This window comes from Aquarana catesbeiana, linkage group LG11 (assembly GCF_042186555.1).
Source record: "Aquarana catesbeiana isolate 2022-GZ linkage group LG11, ASM4218655v1, whole genome shotgun sequence".
NCBI classification, from domain to species: domain Eukaryota; kingdom Metazoa; phylum Chordata; class Amphibia; order Anura; family Ranidae; genus Aquarana; species Aquarana catesbeiana.
The window spans coordinates 222,345,827-222,369,093 of record NC_133334.1 but is presented as its reverse complement, the minus strand read 5'-3'; the positions used below and the strand labels follow the sequence as shown (position 1 = coordinate 222,369,093).

General features: G+C 40.0%; 2 protein-coding genes across 5 annotated transcripts in view; one reads left to right on the top strand and one right to left on the bottom strand.

The window, feature by feature from the left end:
* MACROD1 (mono-ADP ribosylhydrolase 1) overlaps window positions 1–23,267 on the bottom strand; it is a 1,161,618-nt gene that overhangs the window by 572,929 nt on the left and 565,422 nt on the right. The gene's annotated exons all lie outside the window — the stretch shown is intronic.
* FLRT1 (fibronectin leucine rich transmembrane protein 1) overlaps window positions 1–23,267 on the top strand; it is a 429,526-nt gene that overhangs the window by 338,824 nt on the left and 67,435 nt on the right. For 2 of the 3 annotated variants that reach the window (XM_073605382.1, XM_073605381.1), the window contains exon 3: window positions 1,764–4,014. The exons of the other annotated variant lie outside the window; for it this stretch is intronic. In XM_073605382.1, coding sequence (XP_073461483.1) covers window positions 1,827–3,860 — 2,034 coding nt within the window. In that variant the 5' untranslated portion in view covers window positions 1,764–1,826 and the 3' untranslated portion in view covers window positions 3,861–4,014. Of the gene's footprint in view, window positions 1–1,763; window positions 4,015–23,267 lie in introns of those variants that run through there. 3 annotated transcript variants of the gene reach the window in all.

Below are 23,267 nucleotides of genomic sequence, written 5' to 3'. Positions count from 1 at the left end.
AAGAGCCCCAGGCACAGTACTAACGATCAATTCCGGGTCATCTGATCGCTGTGGTAGCCTCTGATTGGCCACCACACTGATCCGTCACTGTGAAGCCTGCGCCTGTGTTTTTTTTCTTTTTGTGAATGGAGAAGAAGGATACAATGTATCTTTCTCGTTCCTTGCAAAAAAAAAAAAAAAAAATGTAAAAAAAAAAAAAGTAACATAAATAAATAATAAAAAATAAAGAAAAATACCTAGATCAAGGTCTGATCTAGGTCAGTGTTAGGGTTAGTGTCAGGGTCAAATGTCAAGGTCAAAGCTCAGGGTCAGTATATTTTGGATAGGATTTTTTAAATTAGCATCAGTGTCAGTGTCGCTGTGTGAAAAAAAAAAAATAGCAAAATGCGCATTAATGCCCCGTACACACGGTCGGATTTTCCGACGGAAAATGTGTGATAGGACCTTGTTGTCGGAAATTCCGACCGTGTGTGGGCTCCATCACACATTTTCCATCGGATTTTCCGACACACAAAGTTTGAGAGCTTGCTATAAAATTTTCCGACAACAAAATCCATTGTCGGAATTTCCGATCGTGTGTACACAAATCCGACGCACAAAGTGTCACGCATGCTCAGAATAAATAAAGAGATGAAAGCTATTGGCTACTGCCCCATTTATAGTCCCGACGTACGTGTTTTACGTCACCGTGTTCAGAATGATCGGATTTTCCGACAACTTTGTGTGGCCGTGTGTATGCAAGACAAGTTTGAGCCAACATCCGTCGGAAAAAAATCCTAGGATTTTGTTGTCGGAATGTCCAATCAATGTCCGACCGTGTGTACGGGGCATATTAGTTCTGGGCTGTACTACAGGTACAAACAACAAATAACATATGCATACAGTATGTGGTATCGTTGCGATTGTCAGGAGCAGGAAAATTTACTTTGGGTTGTTCTTTGGTGGTAGGTTATGGTAGTAACAAGAAATACCCAGCTAAATTTAAAAATATATATATATATTTTTTTTTTACTATTTTGAGCCAGTTTTCCTTTGATAATAAAAAAAAAAGTCAGGAGATATCCATAACTATTTACTACCAAATGAAAGGACAATTTGTCCTGAAAAAAAAACGGTATAATCCACCTGGACATATCATCCAACAAAGTAGTTGTGATGATATGTACAGTTGCAAAATTGCAAAATTGAGCTTAGGCATTTAGATTTTTTTTTATCCTTCGGTGTAAAGGGGTTAAAGAAATAGCTTTAGATGCTTTAGCTAAGCTAACCTGAGCTGCAAAAGGTACTGTACTTAAACAAAAGATCTACACACTATCCAGTCAATTATGCTTGATTTATGAAAAACCATATGACTATAATGACTCAGCAATCTCTAGCAGACTTCCTTGGTAAAGGAATCGATTGGCTGGAAAAGATTCTTCCACCAAGTCATTTCATTACTGTTGCCTGACACAAGGCCAGTGTAAGGGTATCTGCTCGATGCAAAAACATGCATGTTCAACAGTCACATTTATGCCATGTTCATTTTATAAATTACGGTTTTAAACCCAGATCTTACAACTTTCTTCTCACTTCTCTGTGGAGGTTAATTTAAATGGAACTGAAGTTTTACTTTTTAAAAGATAATAGTAGCATATATAAAGATGTTAGAATAATGACATGATGGAATTAACTATACTACAGATAACATGTGCAAACAATAATTTGATTTTAATTCATTTGTTCTATGTAAGATTCTAAATTTTTCATTTTCTTACTTTCAGGATCATATCCAAATTCTTCAGATTACTAAAATATAGCCTTGACTAAGAAAAACCCACTGCAACATGGTGGTCACCACAACTACTACAACCACGGCAGCAACTGCCTCTGCTGTGGCTACCACAACAGCAACTGCTACCACAGTTGCCATGACCACCGCTACTTTGGACTTGCGTGATTGGCTGTTTCTGTGTTATGGACTTATTGCATTTTTGACAGAGGTGATAGATAGCACTAACTGCCCTTATGTATGCCGCTGTGACAATGGCTTCATCTACTGTAATGACCGAGGTCTGACCTCTATTCCAGCAGAGATTCCAGATGATGCAACCACCCTCTACCTCCAGAATAATCAGATAAACAACGCTGGGGTACCACCAGAGCTGAAAACAAAGACTAATGTTCGAGTGATCTACTTGTATGAGAATGACTTAGATGAATTCCCACTAAATCTTCCTCGATCACTGAGAGAGCTCCACCTTCAAGATAACAACATTCGCAGTGTTACACGGGATGCCCTTTCTCGGATACCACTTGTTGAAAAACTTCACCTAGATGATAACTCTGTGTCAACTGTAAGCATCGAAGATGATGCCTTCTTAGATACTCGTCAACTTCGACTGCTTTTTCTTTCACGCAACCATCTCAGCAGCATTCCCAATGGCTTACCACACACTTTGGAAGAGCTTAGATTAGATGATAATCGCATTTCAACTATCCCACTTCATGCTTTTAAAGGACTCACAAGTCTGAGGAGGTTAGTACTTGATGGAAACCTACTGGCTAATCAACGCATTGCAGATGACACATTCAGTCGACTTCAAAATTTGACTGAGCTGTCTCTAGTCAGAAATTCATTAGCAGCGCCACCTCTAAATTTGCCAAGTGCACACCTTCAAAAGCTTTACTTGCAGGACAATGCTATCACTCATATCCCCTACAACACTCTGTCTAAAATGAAACAACTACAGAGACTGGACCTCTCTAATAATAACCTTACTGCACTCCCCCGCGGCCTTTTTGATGACCTGGAGAATCTGAGCCAGCTGCTTCTCAGGAATAATCCCTGGTATTGTGGCTGCAGTCTTATGTGGCTACGGGACTGGGTGAAAGCTAGGGCTACTGTGGTAAATGTGCGTGGCCTGATGTGTCAGGGTCCTGAGAAAGTTAGGGGCATGGCAATCAAAGATATCACACATGAGATGGATGAGTGCTTTGAAGGAGGTCCCCAAAGCAATTCAGCCTCTGCACATGCAACTCCTGCACTTCCTTCAATCACTACCCCACCTCAAGGTTCCCTTTTTACACTTAAATCCAAAAGACCAGGTATTCGGCTCCCAGATTCAAACTTGGATTACCCTATGGAGACTGGGGCAGCCACTAAATCTTTGGTGATAAGTGTCAAGCCACTGACTGCTGATAGCATTCGCATTACCTGGAAGTCATCTGTTCCAGCCAGTTCCTTCCGGTTGAGTTGGCTAAGACTAGGACACAGCCCAGCTGTTGGTTCTATCACAGAAACATTAGTTCAAGGAGATAAGACAGAGTATTTGCTAACTGCTCTAGAGCCCAGATCCACCTACATAATTTGTATGGTAACCATGGAAACAGGCAACACCTACTTTGCAGATGAATCCCCTGTATGTGCTAAGGCAGAAACAGGGGATATTTATGGCCCTACAACTACACTTAATCGGGAGCAAAATGCAGATCCCTTGGCTGGATTACCTTTGGCAGGCATCATAGGAGGTGCTGTCACCCTTGTCTTCCTTTTTCTCATCTTGGCATCTATTTGCTGGTATGTCCATCGAGCTGGTCAACTGTTAACTCGAGAAAGAGCCTGCAGCCGTGGCAGCCGAAAGAAAGACGATTACATTGAGTCTGGCACCAAGAAAGATAATTCTATATTGGAGATCAGAGGGCCAGGGCTTCAAATGTTACCAATAAATCCCCACAGAGCCAAGGAGGAGTATGTGATCCATACCATATTTCCATCTAATGGCACCAGTCTGTACAAAAGTACCCACACGATAGGTTATGGCACTCACAGGGGATATAGAGATGCTGGTATTCCTGACACAGACTATTCTTACACATGATGAATCATTACTTTTTTTTTGGACTTACCAGATACCTTCCCATAGCAAAATCTCGTTTTTTTCCTGGTGCCCACAAATGATTCATGACAAAAAGTGCAAGTTAAATAAATAGAAATTATAACTTCAGCTGTGAAAAAAAATAAAAAAAAAACAACAGGAAACGAGACTCCATGGGATATTTTGTAGGAAAGTAAAAATACCAACATTCATATGGCAAAACTTGAGAATAAAGAAGAGAAAAAACAGAGTAGTAGTTGAAAGGGCTGTGTGAGAACTCGATTACATTTAATACAGCAGTTTAAATCATTGTAGAACAAGGAGATAAATTCAGAGAGATGGAAGCACTTGGATACGATTTGCATATAACCTGAGGGTTTCTTTTTTTCGTTTTCTTTTTCCCTTCTGTTAAATTCAGGGTGAAAATGAAGACATGGTGCAATGAATATTTGTTAACGTCTGTCACCAATAGAACGTATATATTTTTTCTCTGCAAGGTTTTTCTTTTTCTTTTTTTTTTTTTTTTTTTTTTTTTACAAATTGTTTTATCACTAGTGGAAATAAATGATAAACCAGAGGCAAATAATTGTGCAGATGAGAGATTTTTTTTTTTTCTACAGCAAATCTGTTGTCATAGATTTAAAGTGAACTTTCATTCATTTCCAAAATATTGATTTGAACTAAATGACATAAAAATAGTTGTAAATTGACACGTTACTTATGATAGACTTTACTAGACTGTTTTTTATCTAGTCTCTGTGGAAACCTTTACTGACACTCGAATCCTTCAGCAGACATCAGTAGCGTGTGATGGTAATATATGCGTGTTCAGTATCCCAATGTATCATATACTCCAGCTAACCAGAAGAATCATGTGTTGGTTAATTAGGCAGGGAATGACAGTCTCGTTGACAATGCTTTGCAGGCCCTCTCATTAATCTGAAACGGCAGTCTTTATAAAGCAGGAGGAATCCAGAAAGTACAAATGAAATTTCCATTATATAACATTTTGTTGCAGATTTTAGAGTGAGCTTGGATTGTTTCAAAAATTGTGGAAGGATTCTAAATTGGTGCACTGAAAAAATATATATAGCAGCCAATAATTTATAACTCTAAAAACCCATGCTGTAGAATCCATACTGTAGGCACAGCTTTGTAAATGAGTGTTTGTTTGCTCAGGAAGTCAGCTGAAGCCACAATGTGAATTATACTATAACTGACATATATAGTCTATATCAAAAGTGGACCAAAACAGAAATGTTAACATTAAGGTATTTTTACAGCCTTGTTGGGATGGATATAAAACGAATTACAGAAGGGCTGAAACGTTTCCCGAAGAAAGGTATTTTGACAGTCTTGTTGGAATGGATATAAAAATAATTACAATAGGGCTGAATTGTTTCCTGGAGAAAGTTCTATTCCAGATTCCCTTCTGTGCTAGTCACATATTAAGGCACGCGTACTTGGTCGAATGATCTGTGCTAAGGGAGAGGATCGGCAAATGTGAATGTTGGTTCAATTGATCACATGACCTAGTGGCTAGGCTTTCAGACATGTGGCAAGCATTGCAGAGAAATTTGAGTAGCATTTTCCCAAGGAAAGGTACAAACGTCAGGCCTTTTGTTGATTGCTATTATACCATCCCATCAATACTGGTAACAATGTTAAGCATCTGAGCATAGGTCAGCTTTTTGATTTCTATAAATCCATTGAAGGAAGTAATTTTATCCATCACTGCCAGAAAATCTGGAACACATATCACTACACTTCAGTTTTTTTTCATCCATGAACATAAAAAAGATATGACAAGCCATAAAAAAGCACTTTTTTCCATTTATTCATATGTAAACAATGGAAATGCAGCCATTTTTTTAATATAATGGCAAGACTGCATTAGGGTTGTTTTACTAAAGGCAAATAGGTTGTTTACTTTGCAAGTGCAAAACTCTTCAAGGGAAATCTCCCCAGAGCTTAATGAATGAGGTGAACAACTACATTTTAATGCATTTTCCTTGCAAGAGATTGGGTACTCCTTGCAAAGTAAAGTTTCACCACATTCACTAAGCCCTGGGGAAAATTTCCTTGAAGAGTGCAATTTCACTTGCAAAAGAACTATGTATTTGCCTTTAGTAAACTTTGTCACAGCCAACATTTTTTGTGGTACCTAATATATCTAACCCCGATATCTAGAAATTTTTACCAGAAAGGGTGGTAGCAAGTGAGATACCAATTACTAACAATTGTGTAATGGTAATAAAAAGGACAAAAAACAGCTAAAAGGTGTCAGACTCCAACTCTAATGCCGCGTACACACGAGCGGACTTTACGGCAGACTTTGCCCGGCGGACGGGATTTCGTCGGACAATTCGATCGTGTGTGGGCTCCAGCAGACTTTGTTTTCTCAAAAGTTGGATGGACTTAGATTTGAAACATGTTTTAAATCAATCCGTTGAACTCCAGTCCAGTCAAAAAGTCCGCTCCTCTGTATGCTAGTTCGACAGACAAAAAGCCACGCTAGGGCAGCTATTGGATACTGGCTATGAACTTCCTTGTTTTAGTCCGGTCGTACGTCATCACGTAGGAATTCGACGGACTTTGGTGGATTGTGTGTAGGCAAGTCCATTCATTCAGAAAGTCCGTCATAAAGTCTGTCGAAAAGTCCGCCGGGCAAAGTCTGCCGTAAAGTCCGCTCGTGTGTACGCAGCATTAGTGTAGAAATGTCATCAGCACACCAAGGATTCCTCAAGAAAGGTCCGAAGATTTAATCACATGGTCACACGGTACACATACGGCAATGTTTCGGAGCCACGCAGGGCCCCTTCGTCAGGCAAGTGATACTTGGTGTGCTGATGACATTTGTACACTTTGATTGCCTACAGTTTCCAGCCGGTGGTCATTAAAGCCGTCAGCATTACTACAGCTATTTTGAGGAACATGTGCGTGGGGAATATTACGTTTAGACTTCATATCTATTTACACCTATCATGATTTGCACAGATTTTTCTTTAACAAAATCAGTGCAGATTGTAATGGATAAAAGCCTAGAGACTGGAAGGATGACTTATTGCTTTAAACTCTAATACTGTCATCGCTTTTTTTTCTTACAAGTCTGGAAATTGTTGCTGCATCTATCCAACACAAATGTGAATTAGAATCATTCATAATGTCCCAACTGGATTACCATACAACAAAGAAGCCATGTTGATTGAGCTCCCCCGGAAAAACCTTTCAGCTAGTGAAATCTTGTCAATGCCATTAGCTGTTTTTTTCCTGACTGGTAGTTTCACCATTTCACTCAATAAACATACCACAGCTGTGTCATTAGGCTACACTACTACCATATAGTACTGGCCCTATCACTAAACTACTAGGATAAGAAAGTAGAATTTAGAGTGCTGCTTGCAATGTGGCATTCATTTTCCTGCTTTTCTCACGGATTTCTCTTTGCTGGCGGGTTTATATTAACAAGCAATTTGCAGTTCTCTGTGCTAGAGAAAGGCTGTCTGTAACAGGTGGAAAGAAGCTGAAATGTGAAAGTGGAGAATGGCAAAAAAACAGTGGGAGAAAAGGAAATAAAATTGGGAGGGTAATGCAAATTTCTCACCAATTATAACAGGAGAGGGAGTGGGAGCATATTGATGACAGTGTGCAAACTCAGAGATAAAACACAAAGTGTTGGCAGGCATTTTTATTATGTGTTCTTGTTATCAAGCTGAAACCTCTTACCTATAATAATTAGATGACATTTTTCACATGTAAATACAACATCAAGCAAGAAATGGTTAATCTTGGAACATGAGTGAAAGCAATCAGCCACACAGCCTACCCACACTATAAAATATACAAGTCTTTCTGAATTAGTCTAGTCAGTATAGATGTTTATGTGTATTTGTAAAGTGTCACTGTGCAAATGCTTTACTGCCTCTGCTGAAGAGCTCTTTGAATTGCTTTATTTTAGGTACTTTTGTTGGGGGTGCATTTCTGTTAAAGGTACCCTGTAAAGTCTAAAAAAAAAGTCAGTTCCTTGCAAAAGAGGTATTCAATTCACTTCTCTAGTGGCCTGCGTCTCCTACCTTTCCTCCGTTCCAGCAATGCAGTTTCTGTAAGACTTTTTGGCACTGGAAACTTCCATCAGGTCTGCCACCATGCAATGTAGTTCCATCCCCTGCCACTGATGTCACTGCTGTCACCTACAGAGATGTACTAAAATTGGTAGGAGAGGAGGGAGTGCCCAATATCCAATGAAATGCAAAAAAGTGTGTAATTGGTATTTCTTTATTGAAAGTAGCAATGCGTTTCGGGGGAAAAGACTCCCCCGAAAGGCAGGAGCTGGGCACAAGCATATTGGTAAAGTCTCATTTGTGCCATATACATTGTAGCAGAAAAATTATTGTATTGCCCAAACTTGCAAAAATAAACATATTTATTGGTTATGGCACTAATTTAACATCCAACATCAGACAGGAATAGTGGAAACTGTTTGTTCAACTTGTAAAATGAAGACATTGAACAGTAGGAGGGGCATCACATTAAAATTTTCCTTAGCACACTTCATACCGGTTAGCAAAGAGGGTTTTTATAATTTGATTCTAGACAAACTACTAAGGCCTTGGTTACATACATTTCCAATGAGCAGGCTGAATTAAAGGATTTTATCTTTAAGCCAATACGTTTTGGGGGGAAAAGACTTTCCCTTCAGTCCTGAGGAAGGTGGAGTCTTTTCCCCTGAAATGCTTTGGCTTGACCATCTTTTGCTATTTTCAATAAACATATACCAATGAACCCCTTATTTTTGTATTTCATTGGATATTGGGTGCTCCCTCCTCTCCTACCACTTTTAGTACATATGGAAACGACCTCAAGGCAGTACACATAGGCAGCAGCCCAGGCCCCTAAAAAGGAGCTCACCATCTCCTTCCAGGTGTAGTGGAGCAGAAAACATTGGAAGAGAAGTCTTCTATCCTACCCCCACCATCACATAACCAGCGACTTACAACCAACTGAGTCAGACCAGCGCGATCTCCAACCCTACAGAAGTTTCCTACAGAGGTGTGGAAATCTGGGGAGGCGCAGGCAGCAGACAATCCCAAAAGCACTTAGTACTAAAGAGTCTTATGGAGGCCGTAGTGCTTGAAAAGAGAAAAGAACATAGGCCACTGCAGAGTACAATACTTCATCCATCGCAAAAAAATGACTTTAAGATTTTTTGACAGTTGACAGGGTTGCTTTAATTGAAGAAATTGACACTTAGCTCATGTTCAGGATATCATAATTCACTGCATTTATTGTCATTTGCTATGATATGTCTCCATATTAGATATTCCAAGTCTGATCAAAGATTTCATGCTCACATGAAGAGCTAGAGTGACATATTTTATGTTAGTTTTGGATAAAATGGGTAAGAGTTAGAACCTCTGTGAAGTCTACTGTTGTCTGTGTTTCCATTTGTGAGATTTCTCCTTGCTTCCTGTTCCAGTGACCATTGTTCCATAGAGATACCTCTGTAAAAACCTTATGGAGGATCTCAGTCTTCCCCACCAAAAAAATGAAATTAAAAAAAAAAAAAAAAAGGTATAGATGTCTGTTTACCTGTTGAAAATATTTCTTCTGCCCAAGTGACCAGTGCTGACTACAGTATGTTCCCACTGGGGGAAAGCTCTCTGATGTAGACAGAGCCAACAAGCAAAGCCTGGTACATATTATAAACTTTCCCCATTTTATCTAAAACAAGACAAAATGTTTTTGATAGAGTTTCACCTTCTAAGAGATTAACAGGACATACAGCCAAAGGTATAGCATAGCTGAAAAAAAAAGTATGTATGAAATGGCATAGGCAGGAGCTGGGCACAAGCATATTGGTAAAGTCTTATCTGTGCCATATACATTGTAGCAGAAAAATGATTGTATTGCCCAAACTTGCAAAAATAAACATATGTATTGGTTATGAAACTAATTTAACATCCAACATCAGACAGGAATGGTGGCAACTCTTTGCTCAACTTGTAAAATGAAGACATTGAACAGTAGGAGGGGCATCACATTAAAAGTTTCCTTAGCACACTTCATACCGGTTAGCAAAGAGGTTTTTTCTAATTTGATTCTTGACAAACAACTAAGGCCTTGGTTACATACATTTCCAAATATATGCATCTCTTTCAATACCATATAACATCAACCAGATAAAATCCCTTCATTTAGCCTGCTCCAATGAGCAGGCTAAATGAAAGGATTTTATCTGGTTGATGTTATATGTTATTGAAGGAGATGCATATATTTGGAAATGTTTGCAACCAAGGCCTTAGTTGTTAGTCTAGTGAACTGATAGTTCTAATACAGGCTATACATGGTTCAAATCTTGGCCGGTTCAGCAGGAACCAGCTGAGATTCGAACCATGTATGGGCAGGCTGAATACAATATGTTAGAACTAATTTGGCTGAAATGTCCAGATCTTCATAGGATACATTCATGTGCAGATAGAGCTCCCCATCCCATCCTTGGCATTTCAGCAGGGGTGGAAGTTATTTGGGAGTCTGCTGATCACAGCAGACCAAGGCAGATATCCTTTCAAAGAAAGAAGCAATTCACTAGGCTGGATTGTTTCCAAACATTTAACCACCACCTAATATCAATGAGCAGCTATTGTGGGGGCACAGGAAATAAGAAGAAACAGCTGTACCAGACATTAAAAATGATGTAAGAAGTATGGCTTTGTGAGAGTAGGGTCATGAAAACAATGGTGGGTGGATGGCAACAGAAGTACAAAGAACCACAGGATAGGAATGGAGTGAGTCTATAGGAAAATAGAAGGTAAAAGCCTGCAAATGTCGTTTTATCACTTGTGACATTTCGCTTGATTATCCTGCATTCAAGCATGTGTTTGTCAAACTCACAGGCAAATGAATGGCAATCATGAAAAATGCATGACACTTTACAGGATTGTAGGTTATCAAAGATTGCAATTTATTTTTTCATTTAAAGAAGTTCGATCAAATCACACATTAAGTGATGTATAGAACGGATACCTGATTCTAAAAGAAGCAATCTGTATTCATTGTTTGAGAAAGTATCAGTAATGTACTTTTGGGCAAAAGTGGATTATTTATGAGAACTGTACTGTATATAGTTAGCAACTAGCATTTTCACATAGTACGTCAAAGTTGGTAAATTAATTTGTAGTTAATCTGCATTTATTTAAGTGAATATGGGTTGGTAATTGCTAAGTAAAATGACACATTTCCTACAATATTACTGTATCTCAGAGTATTCTTAGATTAATGACACATATAATTTCCCCCCAGTGGAAAATTCACTTACCTGATAATTAATTAATCATTGTGCTTAATACTTAGCTATGCTTGTAACTTATTGATGGTTTTTAAAATGTTCATTTTAAAAGAATAATTTAGCAGTAATGGTTTCCCAATAAAAGATTACAACTTTTTTGGGGCTGAAAAAGAATAAAAATGCATAGGACGTTAATTACACCAGCCTACCAGTTGGTGATAATAAAATAATTTACAGTTCCCTCTCTAGTGCTAATAAAGTAAAAAAAAAACACCCAGATTAAACTTGTTCCTGAGTGTTTGTTCAGTGAGGAGTGGAAGGTATCCGTTTTCTATACTTGAGACAGAAAACATGCTAAATAAGAATTGCAAAAATGAAATTCAGTGTGTCCTACCATAGTACTTATTAATGCTTTCCCTTGTTTGGTCTTTCTACAAGCTAAGTGGATCCCATGGGGTCTGTAAATGTATACAATACATCTGTTTTTTTATTGTTTTTTTTCTTCCTCTGCCACTTGGTTTTTTAAGCAACATGCTGTTGAAACCCTTTAGCTACCAAGCTACTGATTTATGTCAGTAGAAGCTTTAAATAAGGGAGGCATCGATTTCCAGAGTTTTAAGTTCAGCACATTTGACAGTAAACCAAACCACAGAGCCAGGAATGTACATTGTAGAGTTGGTAACTGATGTCCTCATGAGGCACAATTGAAGACACCATCACTGCCAAGTTGTGACAGTGACATGGCTGATAAAACTTTTAAAAACATATGTAAGATTATGTAGGAAACCCAGAAAGAGATTATTGAACCCTGCATAAAATCCTGAAATACACATGCATTTTATATTTATGGTTAAGTCTTCTAATAACATTTTAATACCATGACACAGTGAGCGGCAACATATGTTTTTTTGTGTGTTGAAGCATGATGACATGGCAGACCATTTGTTTTGAATTGAATCTGTTATTGCATCTCGACACACAAAAAATTGTCTGTCTTTTCAAAATGCAGCACACTGCAATATACAAAACATTAGCATTATGTTGTTCTATAGCATTGGTCTTCAAACTGTGGCCTGGGGCCAGATGCGGCCCTTTGTTTGCTTTAATCTGGCCCTCGGGGCACTATTTTCATCTACTGATACCAACAAAGGGGGCATAATTCCCCCACTGATACCATTGAAGGGGCAGAATTCCTCCCAACAAGACCAACGATAGGGCACAATTCCTCCCAATGGCACCAACAATGGGGCCCAATGACACCAATGGTGGGACACAATTCCTCTTAATGACCCCAATAATGGGGTGCAATTCCTCCCACTTACACCAACGATGGAGGCACCATTCCTCCAACTGACACCAAAGATTGGGCAATGTTTATTCCCACTTCATCAGGACCTTTTCTGCTCCCAGTGGCCACAGGCCAGCCCCCCTTAAAGGGGTTATAAAGGCAGAAGGTTTTTTATCCTAATGCATTCTATGCATTTTTTGCATTAGGATAAAATGCCTTCTGCGTGAAGCAGTCCTCCTAACACTTACCTGAGGTCCCTCTCTGTCCAGCGATGTCCACGAGTGTCTCAGCCATCCGAGATTCTCCCTTCTGATTGGCTGAGACACAGCAGCGGAGCCATAGGCTGCTGCTGTCAATCAAAGTCAGCTAGCAAATCAGGAGAGAGAGGGGGCAGGGGCGGGGTGGGGCTCCATATCTGAATGAACACAGGGAGCTGTAACACGGCTCAGGTGCCCCATAGTAAGCTACTTGCTGTGGGGGCACTCAACAGGAGGGAGGGACCAGGAGCACAGAAGAGGGACCCGAGAAGAGGAGGATCTGGGCTGCTCTGTGCAAATCCACTGCACAGAGGAGGTGAGTATAACAGGTTTGCTATTTTTATAGGAAAAAAAAGAGACTTTACAATCACTTTAAGTCTGAAGGACAGTAAACTGGCCCTTTGTTTATAAAGTTTGGAGACCCTTGTTCTATAGCACAAATTTGTTGCAGAGCACTGTAGAAGAACAAAGGGGGTGCAACGAACACTAAAGGGCAATGCACTGGAGAACATATGCCGTATGTTGCTAGAACATATATTATATTGCAGGTTATGATGGGCATTGTGGTGTGAATGAGTCTTTCATGAGCAAACACAGTTTTTCTTCAAGCAAGGCACAAGAATGCAGCAAAGTGGCAGCAAAGTAGTAAAGATGAACCATGTGAGCTGTTAAAATAGTAAATAGCTATCCAGAAATGCAAAAATGTAATTGAAAAATTAAATTAATTGAAAAATAAAAATTGGATATTAAGCATAGGATATTGTTAATAAAAATAAAGACAACAGTTTTAGATTGAACGGGTTATCACTGCTCTCTACTTTGCTGTACAAATACAAATGGTGCCACTGGATGGTGGACTGCAGTGAAGGAGAAAGATGGGTAGTTAAAGGGATGCATTGCATTAGCTAGCTGTCCATTTTTAGGGTCCATTGCCACTATTGTGGTTTTTAACATACATGGGTTTTGAGTATTTGAAAATGAGTATGAGTTTGCAAAAGTTTTGAATCTTATGTTCTTCTGGTTTGCATGCTGGGCCAATGAAAACAAGTACACATGCTCTTAAATCCTTAGGAAAAGTGGAAAACGTGGCCACATTTTGTTATTCCATTATTCCAAAGATAGAACCTATACAATTTTATTATGTTGGGTACAAGATATTCCTTTTGCATTTGGATTCTTAGCAAACAGCACACAATCACAAGAATGGAAATTGGTCCTTAGAGAACACAAGAAGAAAGCTTTTACCTTCCCAAATAAAAAGTTCTTATTCTTAAATTTAAGTGCAGTAATGCACAACAAGAAACCAGACTCCATCCCATACTGCTCTGGCGTCTTTAGATTGAATTTTGATTGGTTGCTATGGTTTATTAGGCTTAAAGAATAACACTTTATAATAAGAATCCTGTTAGATGAGCCATTTACTTACATAGGAATCCAAACAATGCATACAAGCTATTAAAAGTACTGTGAAGGTTTCCATCTACTTTAAACTACCCATTAAATCAGTAAATATGAGTTTTCATCCACTATTTTATGCATACAAGACCTAACCATTATACCACTGTCAAGGTGGAGCAAACAACTTTCCATTTTTTATTCTGGCCTTTGTAGGATAATCATAGTGAGGCAAGGCCTTGGAATACCCCAAAATAGACAAAACAACAATAACTATTCTTGGAATTTCATCTAAAGAGTTGAAAATATCACACAGTGATCTGTGTCCAGGCAGGGCCAATTTATGCTCAAATATGACACCATTGCTTTTTTTTAAGGGGCACCAGTCATGAGAAAAACAGATGGGGTACGGTTACTGCAGTGTGTTCCATTGAACCTTATGGAACTAAAAAACATAAAAAACTCCCCGGCCCTTTCCATAAAATGCACAGATGTGAACGTGACCCATTGGAAACCAGGTTAAATGGATTGTAGTGCGTTAATACAAAACTCAAAATGCACTAAAAAATGCAGAGGTGTGAACCAGGCCTAAATGATTGCAGAACACATGCATGGGCCCAATCGAGACAATTTACCAAGGAGGCCACAAAGCTGAGATCTCGTTGGATTGAGTACCTGTGAATAAAAGACTTGGAGGGGGGATAGTAAAAAAAAAAAAAAAAAAAAAAAAAAAAGGAGGTGTAACTGCACTAAAAGTGCAGTTACACTTCAAGGTAGGGTTGCCACCTTATCCCTTTAAACACAAACACATATGAATTACACAGGTTCTGAGGCTAATTTAATGCAGATTAGACACCAAGTGAGTTTAATTACCACCTTAATCAGCCACAAAACCCATGTAAATAATGTGTTCGGTTTTAAAGGGATGAGGTGGCAACCCTAGATGTGGCTGTGTCCATGCATCTGCTTCGTTTGTATCCACTTCTATAGGCTGCCTGCATACAGCTGGTGACAGATGCAGGGACCAAAACAAACACAGCCTGCAGGCCGTATTGGATGCCAGCATCCGTCTGAATGAGGCCTAAATTATCGTACACACGATTAGATTTTCGGACGTCCATTTTTTGTGGCATGCTAGTCTCATGTCGAAAGTGAAGAGGTTACTCACAATATAAAATTTTCGTACAACAGAATACAATGTCAGAAGTGACGTAACGTGTTGAATAGTTTTGGATGTATTCTTTCGTTTTTGAGCATGCGTAAGTCTTGCTCTTACGATTTTGAAAACCGTACTAATGAAACAAAAATCGGAAATTGAATTCACATCCAACAAAAATTTTATAGTCTGCACAACCAGCTTTTGTCTGACGAAAGAAGCAAATTTGGCTGTCGAAAGCACCGTACTAACGATCCGAAGATCGGCAGACAGCCCGTCGTAAAAATTTTTCCATCTGATCTTCGTATTGTGTGTACAGGCTTTAAGTCGCCAATGAACTGATAGCATAGTGTACATAGTAATCGGGTGCTTACAACTCTTAGCGCTGAAGCTGACACTAATACAAATGCCCAGCAACTCAGGCAAGGAAGGCAAAGTTTATAAAAACTGTATCCCAGTAGACTGCAGGATTTAAACAATGTGTGCAACAGAGAAAGGGGCTGCCATAGTCCCTGAGGAGGCATTTCCAGGAATGCTTTGCCTATAAACTTATTACACAGCTCTTCCCAGAAGGGATAAGCCTGTTATCATCTTCTTAAGAACACATTAGTTATTCCGTTTAACATGATGACATGTGACAGTAATCCAGTTATGCAGGTAGTTGGATAATCAGGGGTCCCTTGAGGGGGTACAGGCTTGTGTTAAAACAAACTCTGTAATATAATTATTTGCAGATTAAACAGACCTATTCACAGCATAGTGTGTGGGTATTGCTTAATGCCCTCTCTTTAATCTAGGCCTCAGAAAATATTTTGTTTAAGTTGCAGAGGTTGCATTACACAATTTGGATTTCCATAAATGATATAACAGTCCTGTTCATTCTGAAGCTGCTCTGTGCATGCTCCTAAAAGTATGTGAAGAGTTATTGCTTTGCAACAAATTCAGCTAAAAGATTACTCTTGCAGCAGTATTCCCCTTTTTCTTAGGCATGTTCAAAGTCCGGCAGGCGTTCCGGTTTAATGCAGCCCCACTGGTAATTTGTATATATATATATATATATATATATATATATATATATATATATATAATCTATCTCTTTTGTGGCCCCCAACGAATCGGCACTCGGGGATTCGTTGGGGGGCCACAAGAGATATATACCGTATTTTATCGTTCGGGCAGCCTTCGAGGAGACAGTGAGGGGGCGGGACGAGTGCCGTCAGATTACATTCCTAGGATTCTCCTGTTTACTCGGCGGACTCTGTAATAGGAAGTCCCGTCTCCTGGGCTGGCATTGGATGACTGTTCTGTCTATCATAGGAGGCGGGACTTTGTATTAAAGAGGCCGTGGAGTAAACAGGAGATTCTCCTGTATGTAATCTGTTGGCGCTCATCCCACCCCCCTCCCTGTCCCCTTCAATGCTGCAGATGGGCATCGATCAGGCTGCACTGATGGCAATGGTGAGGCTGCATTCATGGCAATGGTGAGGCTGCATTCATGGCAATGGTGAGGCTGCAGATGGGCACTGATTAGGCTGCATTGATGGGCACTGACCCTTATTTTGCTTCACAGTTAATTATTTAAAAATTAAGCTTTTTCCTGAAACTTCCCTCTTAAATTCTAAGGATAAGCTCAGGCGTGTTATTTGGATATACCGTATTTATCGGCGTATAATGAGCCTGTGTATGTTATATGCCAATAAATATGGTATATCCAGATAGCAAGCCCAAGCTCAGCCTTATGCCGTGTACACACGGCCGGACTTTTCGACCAAACTTGTCCGATGGAACAAATCAATTTGACCGCATGTGGGCTTCATCGGACCTGCAGCGGACCTTTTCTGTTGAAAATGCGACGGACTTTAGATTTGGAACATGTTTCAAATCTTTCCGCCGGATCTCCGCCGGACCCAGTTCCTATTGAAAAATGCGCTCATCTGTATGCTAGTCCGACGGACGAAAACCAACGCTAGCGCAGCTATTGGCTACTGGCTCTTCCTCCAGCTCTCTGCCATACAGAGGTACAGCCTTTCACGTACTGAGCTGGAGGAAATGCCAATGAATTATAAGTGTGGTGATGACTGCACTCATGTTCCGTTGAGAACTACAAGTCTGTCTGTGACAGTGGCACATAAGACCTGTAGTTTATTAATCCCCAGATCTCTGAACGAATGACGTTGCTGTGTGGGTTCTGAGGGAAAGAAAAACCCCCTCATGCTCTCGGGGGAAGGGATCATTTTTGCACCATGTTACACAATATATACAGGTGTAACATGGTGCAAAAGGTGAAGTTAATTTTTAACTGCTTGGAGCCTGCCCCACGCAGATATACTGCTGCAGGGGGGCTGCTCTTCACTGGATCAGGTATCTGATTCATGATCAGTGCCTCCCGTTGGGACTCATCACAGCACAAACCGATCGGTGTGTCCTGACCAATGAATGATCACTGGGACCCGCTGATTGGCTCCGTCATTCAGGGAAGGGAGCTCTGTGTTGTAAACAACACAGAGCTCTGAACACTGACAGGCAATCATGCTGTTTTTTTTCCCCCTGCAAAAAGCAGGGGAAAAGAAACGCAAGATCACGTAGAAAAAGCAGCACATAACACACACAGTAAACATTGTTAGGCACACATTTAACCCCTTGATTTCCCCTAGATGTAAACCCCTTCATTAGTACAGTGTCAGTATATAGTGTTAGCACTGATCACTGTATTAGTGTCACTATTCATATTATTGTCAGTTAGTGTACCCCCCAGCCAGCATCATCATGTCAGATTGGTCGCCACGCTATCACAGCCCCACTAGAAGTCTCTGGTCACCACCATTACTAGTATAAAAAAAATAAACAAAAATTCCATTATCTATACCAAACACTATGCCTTTCATGCAAACCAAATAATATACATTTATTGGGATTTTTTTTTTACCAAAGACATGCAGCAGGATACATTTTGGCCTAAATCCATGAAGAAATTGGATTTTTAAAAAAAATTTTTATTGGATATGTCTTATACCAGAAAGTAAAAATATTGTTTTATTTTTTTTCAAAATTTTCCATCTTTTTTTCATTAATATCGCAAAAAAACATAAAAAACCCAGTGGTTATCATATACTACCAAAATAAAGCTCTAGTTGTGTGAAAAAAAAACGATAAAAATTGAATTTGCGTACAGTGTTGCATGTCCAGGCAATTGCCAGTTAAAGTAACGCAGTGCTGAATATCAAAAAATGCACTGGTCATGAAGAGGCTAAAATCTGTCAAGGTCAAGTGGTTAAATAGGCATCCTCACCAAAACATTACCAGAAAAAAAAATAGAACTGCAAAATTTAGTTTTTATAAATCATGTACTAAACTGTGTAGCCAGAAAGCCATTAAAGCTTTTCCACGCATATTTCCCACCCAGAACAGTTCACTCACCTTACAAGCATTGAATACACCCTGAAAGCTTTCAAGCTGTACTCGTTTGGCTGTAGTTCTCCTATGGATCACAGGAGTGCAGTTCGTTTTGAGCTCCTGTGACCCATTTTCAGCAGAGAGCGGGCTGAAGTCCACTCTGCTGACGTCACAGAAGTCAGTCCAGGCACTGCGTCATCACGATAATAAAGTTTGGATCGACCAGGTGCCTGGACTGACAACGGCTCTGCCTTTCAGCAAGCCGCAGAGAGACTGAGCCGGCCGCTCCCTGTCCCCTCCACAGCCCATCGCTCCAATGAGCGAGGAGGGGGCAGAGCAGAGAGGGGTGACAGACAGTCCACAGCCCTCTGCTCAGGGAGCTCTGAAAACCGAGCGATCTGCGATGTTCGATCGGTCAGCTCTCATTGCAGAGGTGCCGGGAGACAGATGCAGCATGGGACCCATGCTGCATCCACCTAGGTAAATATGATTCTGAAAAAAAAAAATCCTTTACTTCTCTTTTAAATGTAGGGTCTTCAAGGTGAATGGCCTCATGTGAAGTTCTGTATTGACCATAATGGACAATGTGTGCTGATGGCTCTTCCAGTAGGATAACAGGTGAAGCACCCAACTTCAAATTTTTAAAAAAATGATAATTTTATTGTAATCCTGTTCCCTCTTTTGGCTACTTCTAGACAATTGTGGCTAAATTCAACAAGAGAACTACAGGACAAATAAGTGCAGGGAAATTTGACTAGTCAGAAGACTCGCTATAGTTCAAAAAACAAAAGTGTTACTAAACCTAGAACCTGCATTCACTATATCTGGTCTCCCGCAGTACACAGAACATGGAAATGCAGCAAATTTAGTAAGTATAAACTGATAAACACCTTTTCTCATCAGCAGTATATACTGTAGCAGTCTTCTATCAGTTCTTAGTAAAGCTTGTAGGAGGAGCTTTCATTCTCCCTTGATCCTCTGTCTGGACAGTGCTGATCACATGCACCCTCCCAAGAAAAAAGAAAACTCTCTAGCAATACACACCAAACTGAGCATGTGCAGCCTGTCCGCTGGCTCTGTAAATATCAGGTTATTTTTTGGAGACAGTGGAAGAAGAGGAGGATCAGAGAGACAGGATCAAACAGACTTTATATACAATGCTAAGGATTACCCCTTAGATTACACATTGAGTATAACAATCATGCCTCACTGTATATACCGATTTTACTGTTGTGGGTTTAGTAACACTTTAAATGATCTCCTATTTAATGACAGCATGCTTCCTCCAATAGTACATTTTAATAGTTTACTTTTTTCTTTTTTAAGTGCATTTTCAAGGGCAGAGTCTGTAGAAAAGGGTATCACCATTCAGGTGTGCCTAGGGCATTGGCTAGATACAACCCAACCTTTGTGACATTAGGAAACCACACTCTTGTAAAGGGATACTGCTTAAAAAGTACTGATACGTAGACCACCCATAAGCTGTCCATACACAGGATTTTGATTGGATTTGAGGGGAAGCAACTCTGGCTCTTAGAACACATCAAAACATCAGACCTATAGTGAGGCCACACAGGGAGTCTGAACAAGGTCCAGATGTTTGATTGATTTTTGAGTTGTAATTGTGCTCATCACTTTAGTCACGCACTATACAGTTCTCTAGATCAGGGTTTCTCAATTCCAGTCCTCAAGGCGCCCCAACAGGTCATGTTTTCAGGATTTCCCTCAGATGAAACAGCTGTGGTAATTACTAAGGCAGTGAAACTGATCAAATCACCTGTGCAAAATAATGGAGAGCCTGAAAACATGACCTGTTGGGGCGCCTTGAGGACTGGAGTTGAGAAACAATGCTCTAGATGCTCATATATGTTACACCACTTGTGAAAATCTCATTGAGTATGGCACCATTATAGAGTACTGTGGTTGTTTTTGAGTTGCACAGGCACAGATATTGCGTAACTGTTCACAAGCATGCCAGTACATACCGAGATTTAATATTTCTCTTTGCAGTATGTAGAACGTAGACCTGGTAATATTCTGGTACACAATCTTTTTCCATAGCCCCCGTCATAAAAAGAAAAAAAAGGTGGCTGTAGATAAGACAAGCACAATGTCCCACAGGATGCAGGGGCACTGAATGGTAGTGTTAGTAGTTGTGCGCAGTAAGTGATGTGGGAATCCCAGCTGTCAGACTTACTGTCATCTCCGCCGGCATGTGTCTCAGCTAAACCTGTTAGTATGTGACCTCTAAGACACCAGCATCTGGGAGGCTAAATTGGATAACGTCTATTTGTGCAGTGCATTTACTGAATGTGGCAGCTTTGTAAATAAAGCTGTGAAGCATACGCAGTGATGAATAGTATATGTATGCTAAATACATATGGATATCTGATATGATTTAAGGCTTTAAAATCTTTCACAAAATGTATGTATGTGTCAGTGTATATTTTTCTATTCTATATACCCAAATCTGGGCTTCTAAGCTGCTTAGGTCAGCAATTTAGAATTTGCTTTAATTCTTCATCTAGACTGGTGCTTGTGATTCCCTTAACAATATTTAAGAGGGGGGGGGGGGGGGGGGTACAGAAGATAGTAATCATGTACAGCTCATTGCAGTCTTTTATTAATGAAGCTGTAATGTACAATAAAGGGAATATCCTAGTGGAACAAACAATCCTAAGCCATCTTCTCTAAAAAAGGCAAAAGCCCTTTGCTTGCTTTACACGTACCCCAGATTAAGTATGCCCCAATTGCAGATAGAGAAGACAGATAAGGTTTGAAAATACAGTATACCATTTAGAGTAGGTAAAGAGAACCTGTACTCATATGTTAACTCAATGTTCATCTAGTCTTGTTAGCATAAATAAACAGCTATAGGCTTAAAGTGGAGTTCCGCCAATTTTTTTTTTTTTTAAGTCAGCAGCTACAAATACTGCAGCTGCTGACTTTTAAAATATGGACACTTACCTGTCCAGGGTGCCCGCGATGTCAGCACCCGCAGCCAATCTACCCCTCGGCTCTCGGGTGCTGCTGCCGCCATCTTCGGTAAGGGAACCAGGAAGTGAAGCCTTGCGGCTTCACTTCCTGGTTCCCTACTGCGCATGCTTGATTCGCGCTGCGCATTCCCACTGGTCCCTGCTGTCTCCTGGGACCCGTGTGTCTCCCAGAAGACAGCAGGGGGGACGGGAAGTGGCGTAGATACCCACGGGTGGCGCAGGAATCTATGCCCAGAAGTGGGAGCAAAATACCTGTATTAGATAGGTATTTGCTCCCCCTCCCCCCTGAAAGGTGCCAAATGTGACACCGGAGGGGGGGAGGATTCCGAAAACCAGAAGTTCCATTTTTGGGTGGAACTCCGCTTTAAATACTTTTTATTTTTGGAGAAAATGCTGTTTGAGGCTTCCTACAATGCCGAGCATGTGACCAAATGCTCAGGTACTTGATCATACAATCTCCACTGAACTGAATGATCACAGTTCAGATCGACTGATCCTTCCCTTCAGGAAAGATCACAAGACAAGACAAATTGCCTAGGCTTTCGGTTAGAGGCCTAAAGAAACATTTTTAAACTAAAGATGAATTTTCAGCCTCTGTTTTACTCATGGTGTATCTAGCTCAGCAAGACATTTATTACAGATTTATATTAGTACAGGTCCACATAGAAGCCGATTGAAGATATGAATCCTCAACTAAAATTAATTTGTTCAACAGCCATGCAGATAATCATCCAAACCACAGTGACCCTAGGCAGAAGACTACTGTCATTCCGCTCTTTTAGGTTGTCAGCAGTGAATGTACTAAAAAGCAGTTTTCTTTAGAAATGAACACCAAGGAATGTGTAGATGCTGGCTGCTTGTTTTGTGTTGGCAGCATAGAATGTATGTGTTTCTGTCTGCACAGGGTGTATTAATATTGCACGCTGGACACAATTTTTAGCTTCTAGCAAGCTTCATGAAGAACTGTTTGCCCCTTGGAAAAATGATGCCTTTCCAAACTGCTGAGGTGTGTGTTCGCTATTAACATGCCTTACTCCTGTGTACCCTGTTCCTATCAGTGCAATGTAAATTGCCTTGTAGACAATGTTCTTTGTTCAAGTACCCAGAGGTGTCCTGACAGGGCCTGCAATGCTATTGTAATTGCTGCTGTGTTTATTGAGTCACTTGGCCTGATAGCACAATAGAACAGCCTTATAGATTATTTTTATTCTAGCGCCAATCGGATGTTTTCATCTTGAAATCCTAAGACTTTACTACAAAATAATTGGAGTAAAGGGCTTAGCCACACAGGCTCTTTATTTGTCATGTTAAATGTTTAGCAATGAAAATATAATACATCTTTCAAAAAATAAAATGCCTCATGATCTTTGTTAATGAAGGCTTGAGCTGTATGTAAGGCCACTTCCTTCAGCATTGTAGAACCAATACCAGGATATATAACTTTGTTCAATTCTTTCATAGGGAGGAAATTCTTTACCTCACTGCACCAATATAAAAAAAATAGCAAAAGAAGTAATACAAAGTAAGACTTTTTTACACTTGGGAGATAAATGTGTGACATTGGGTGTTCATACAGTCATGCATAGTCAAATAATACACATGATTCCCAATGTTATAGACAGTTATTCAACTGTATATGT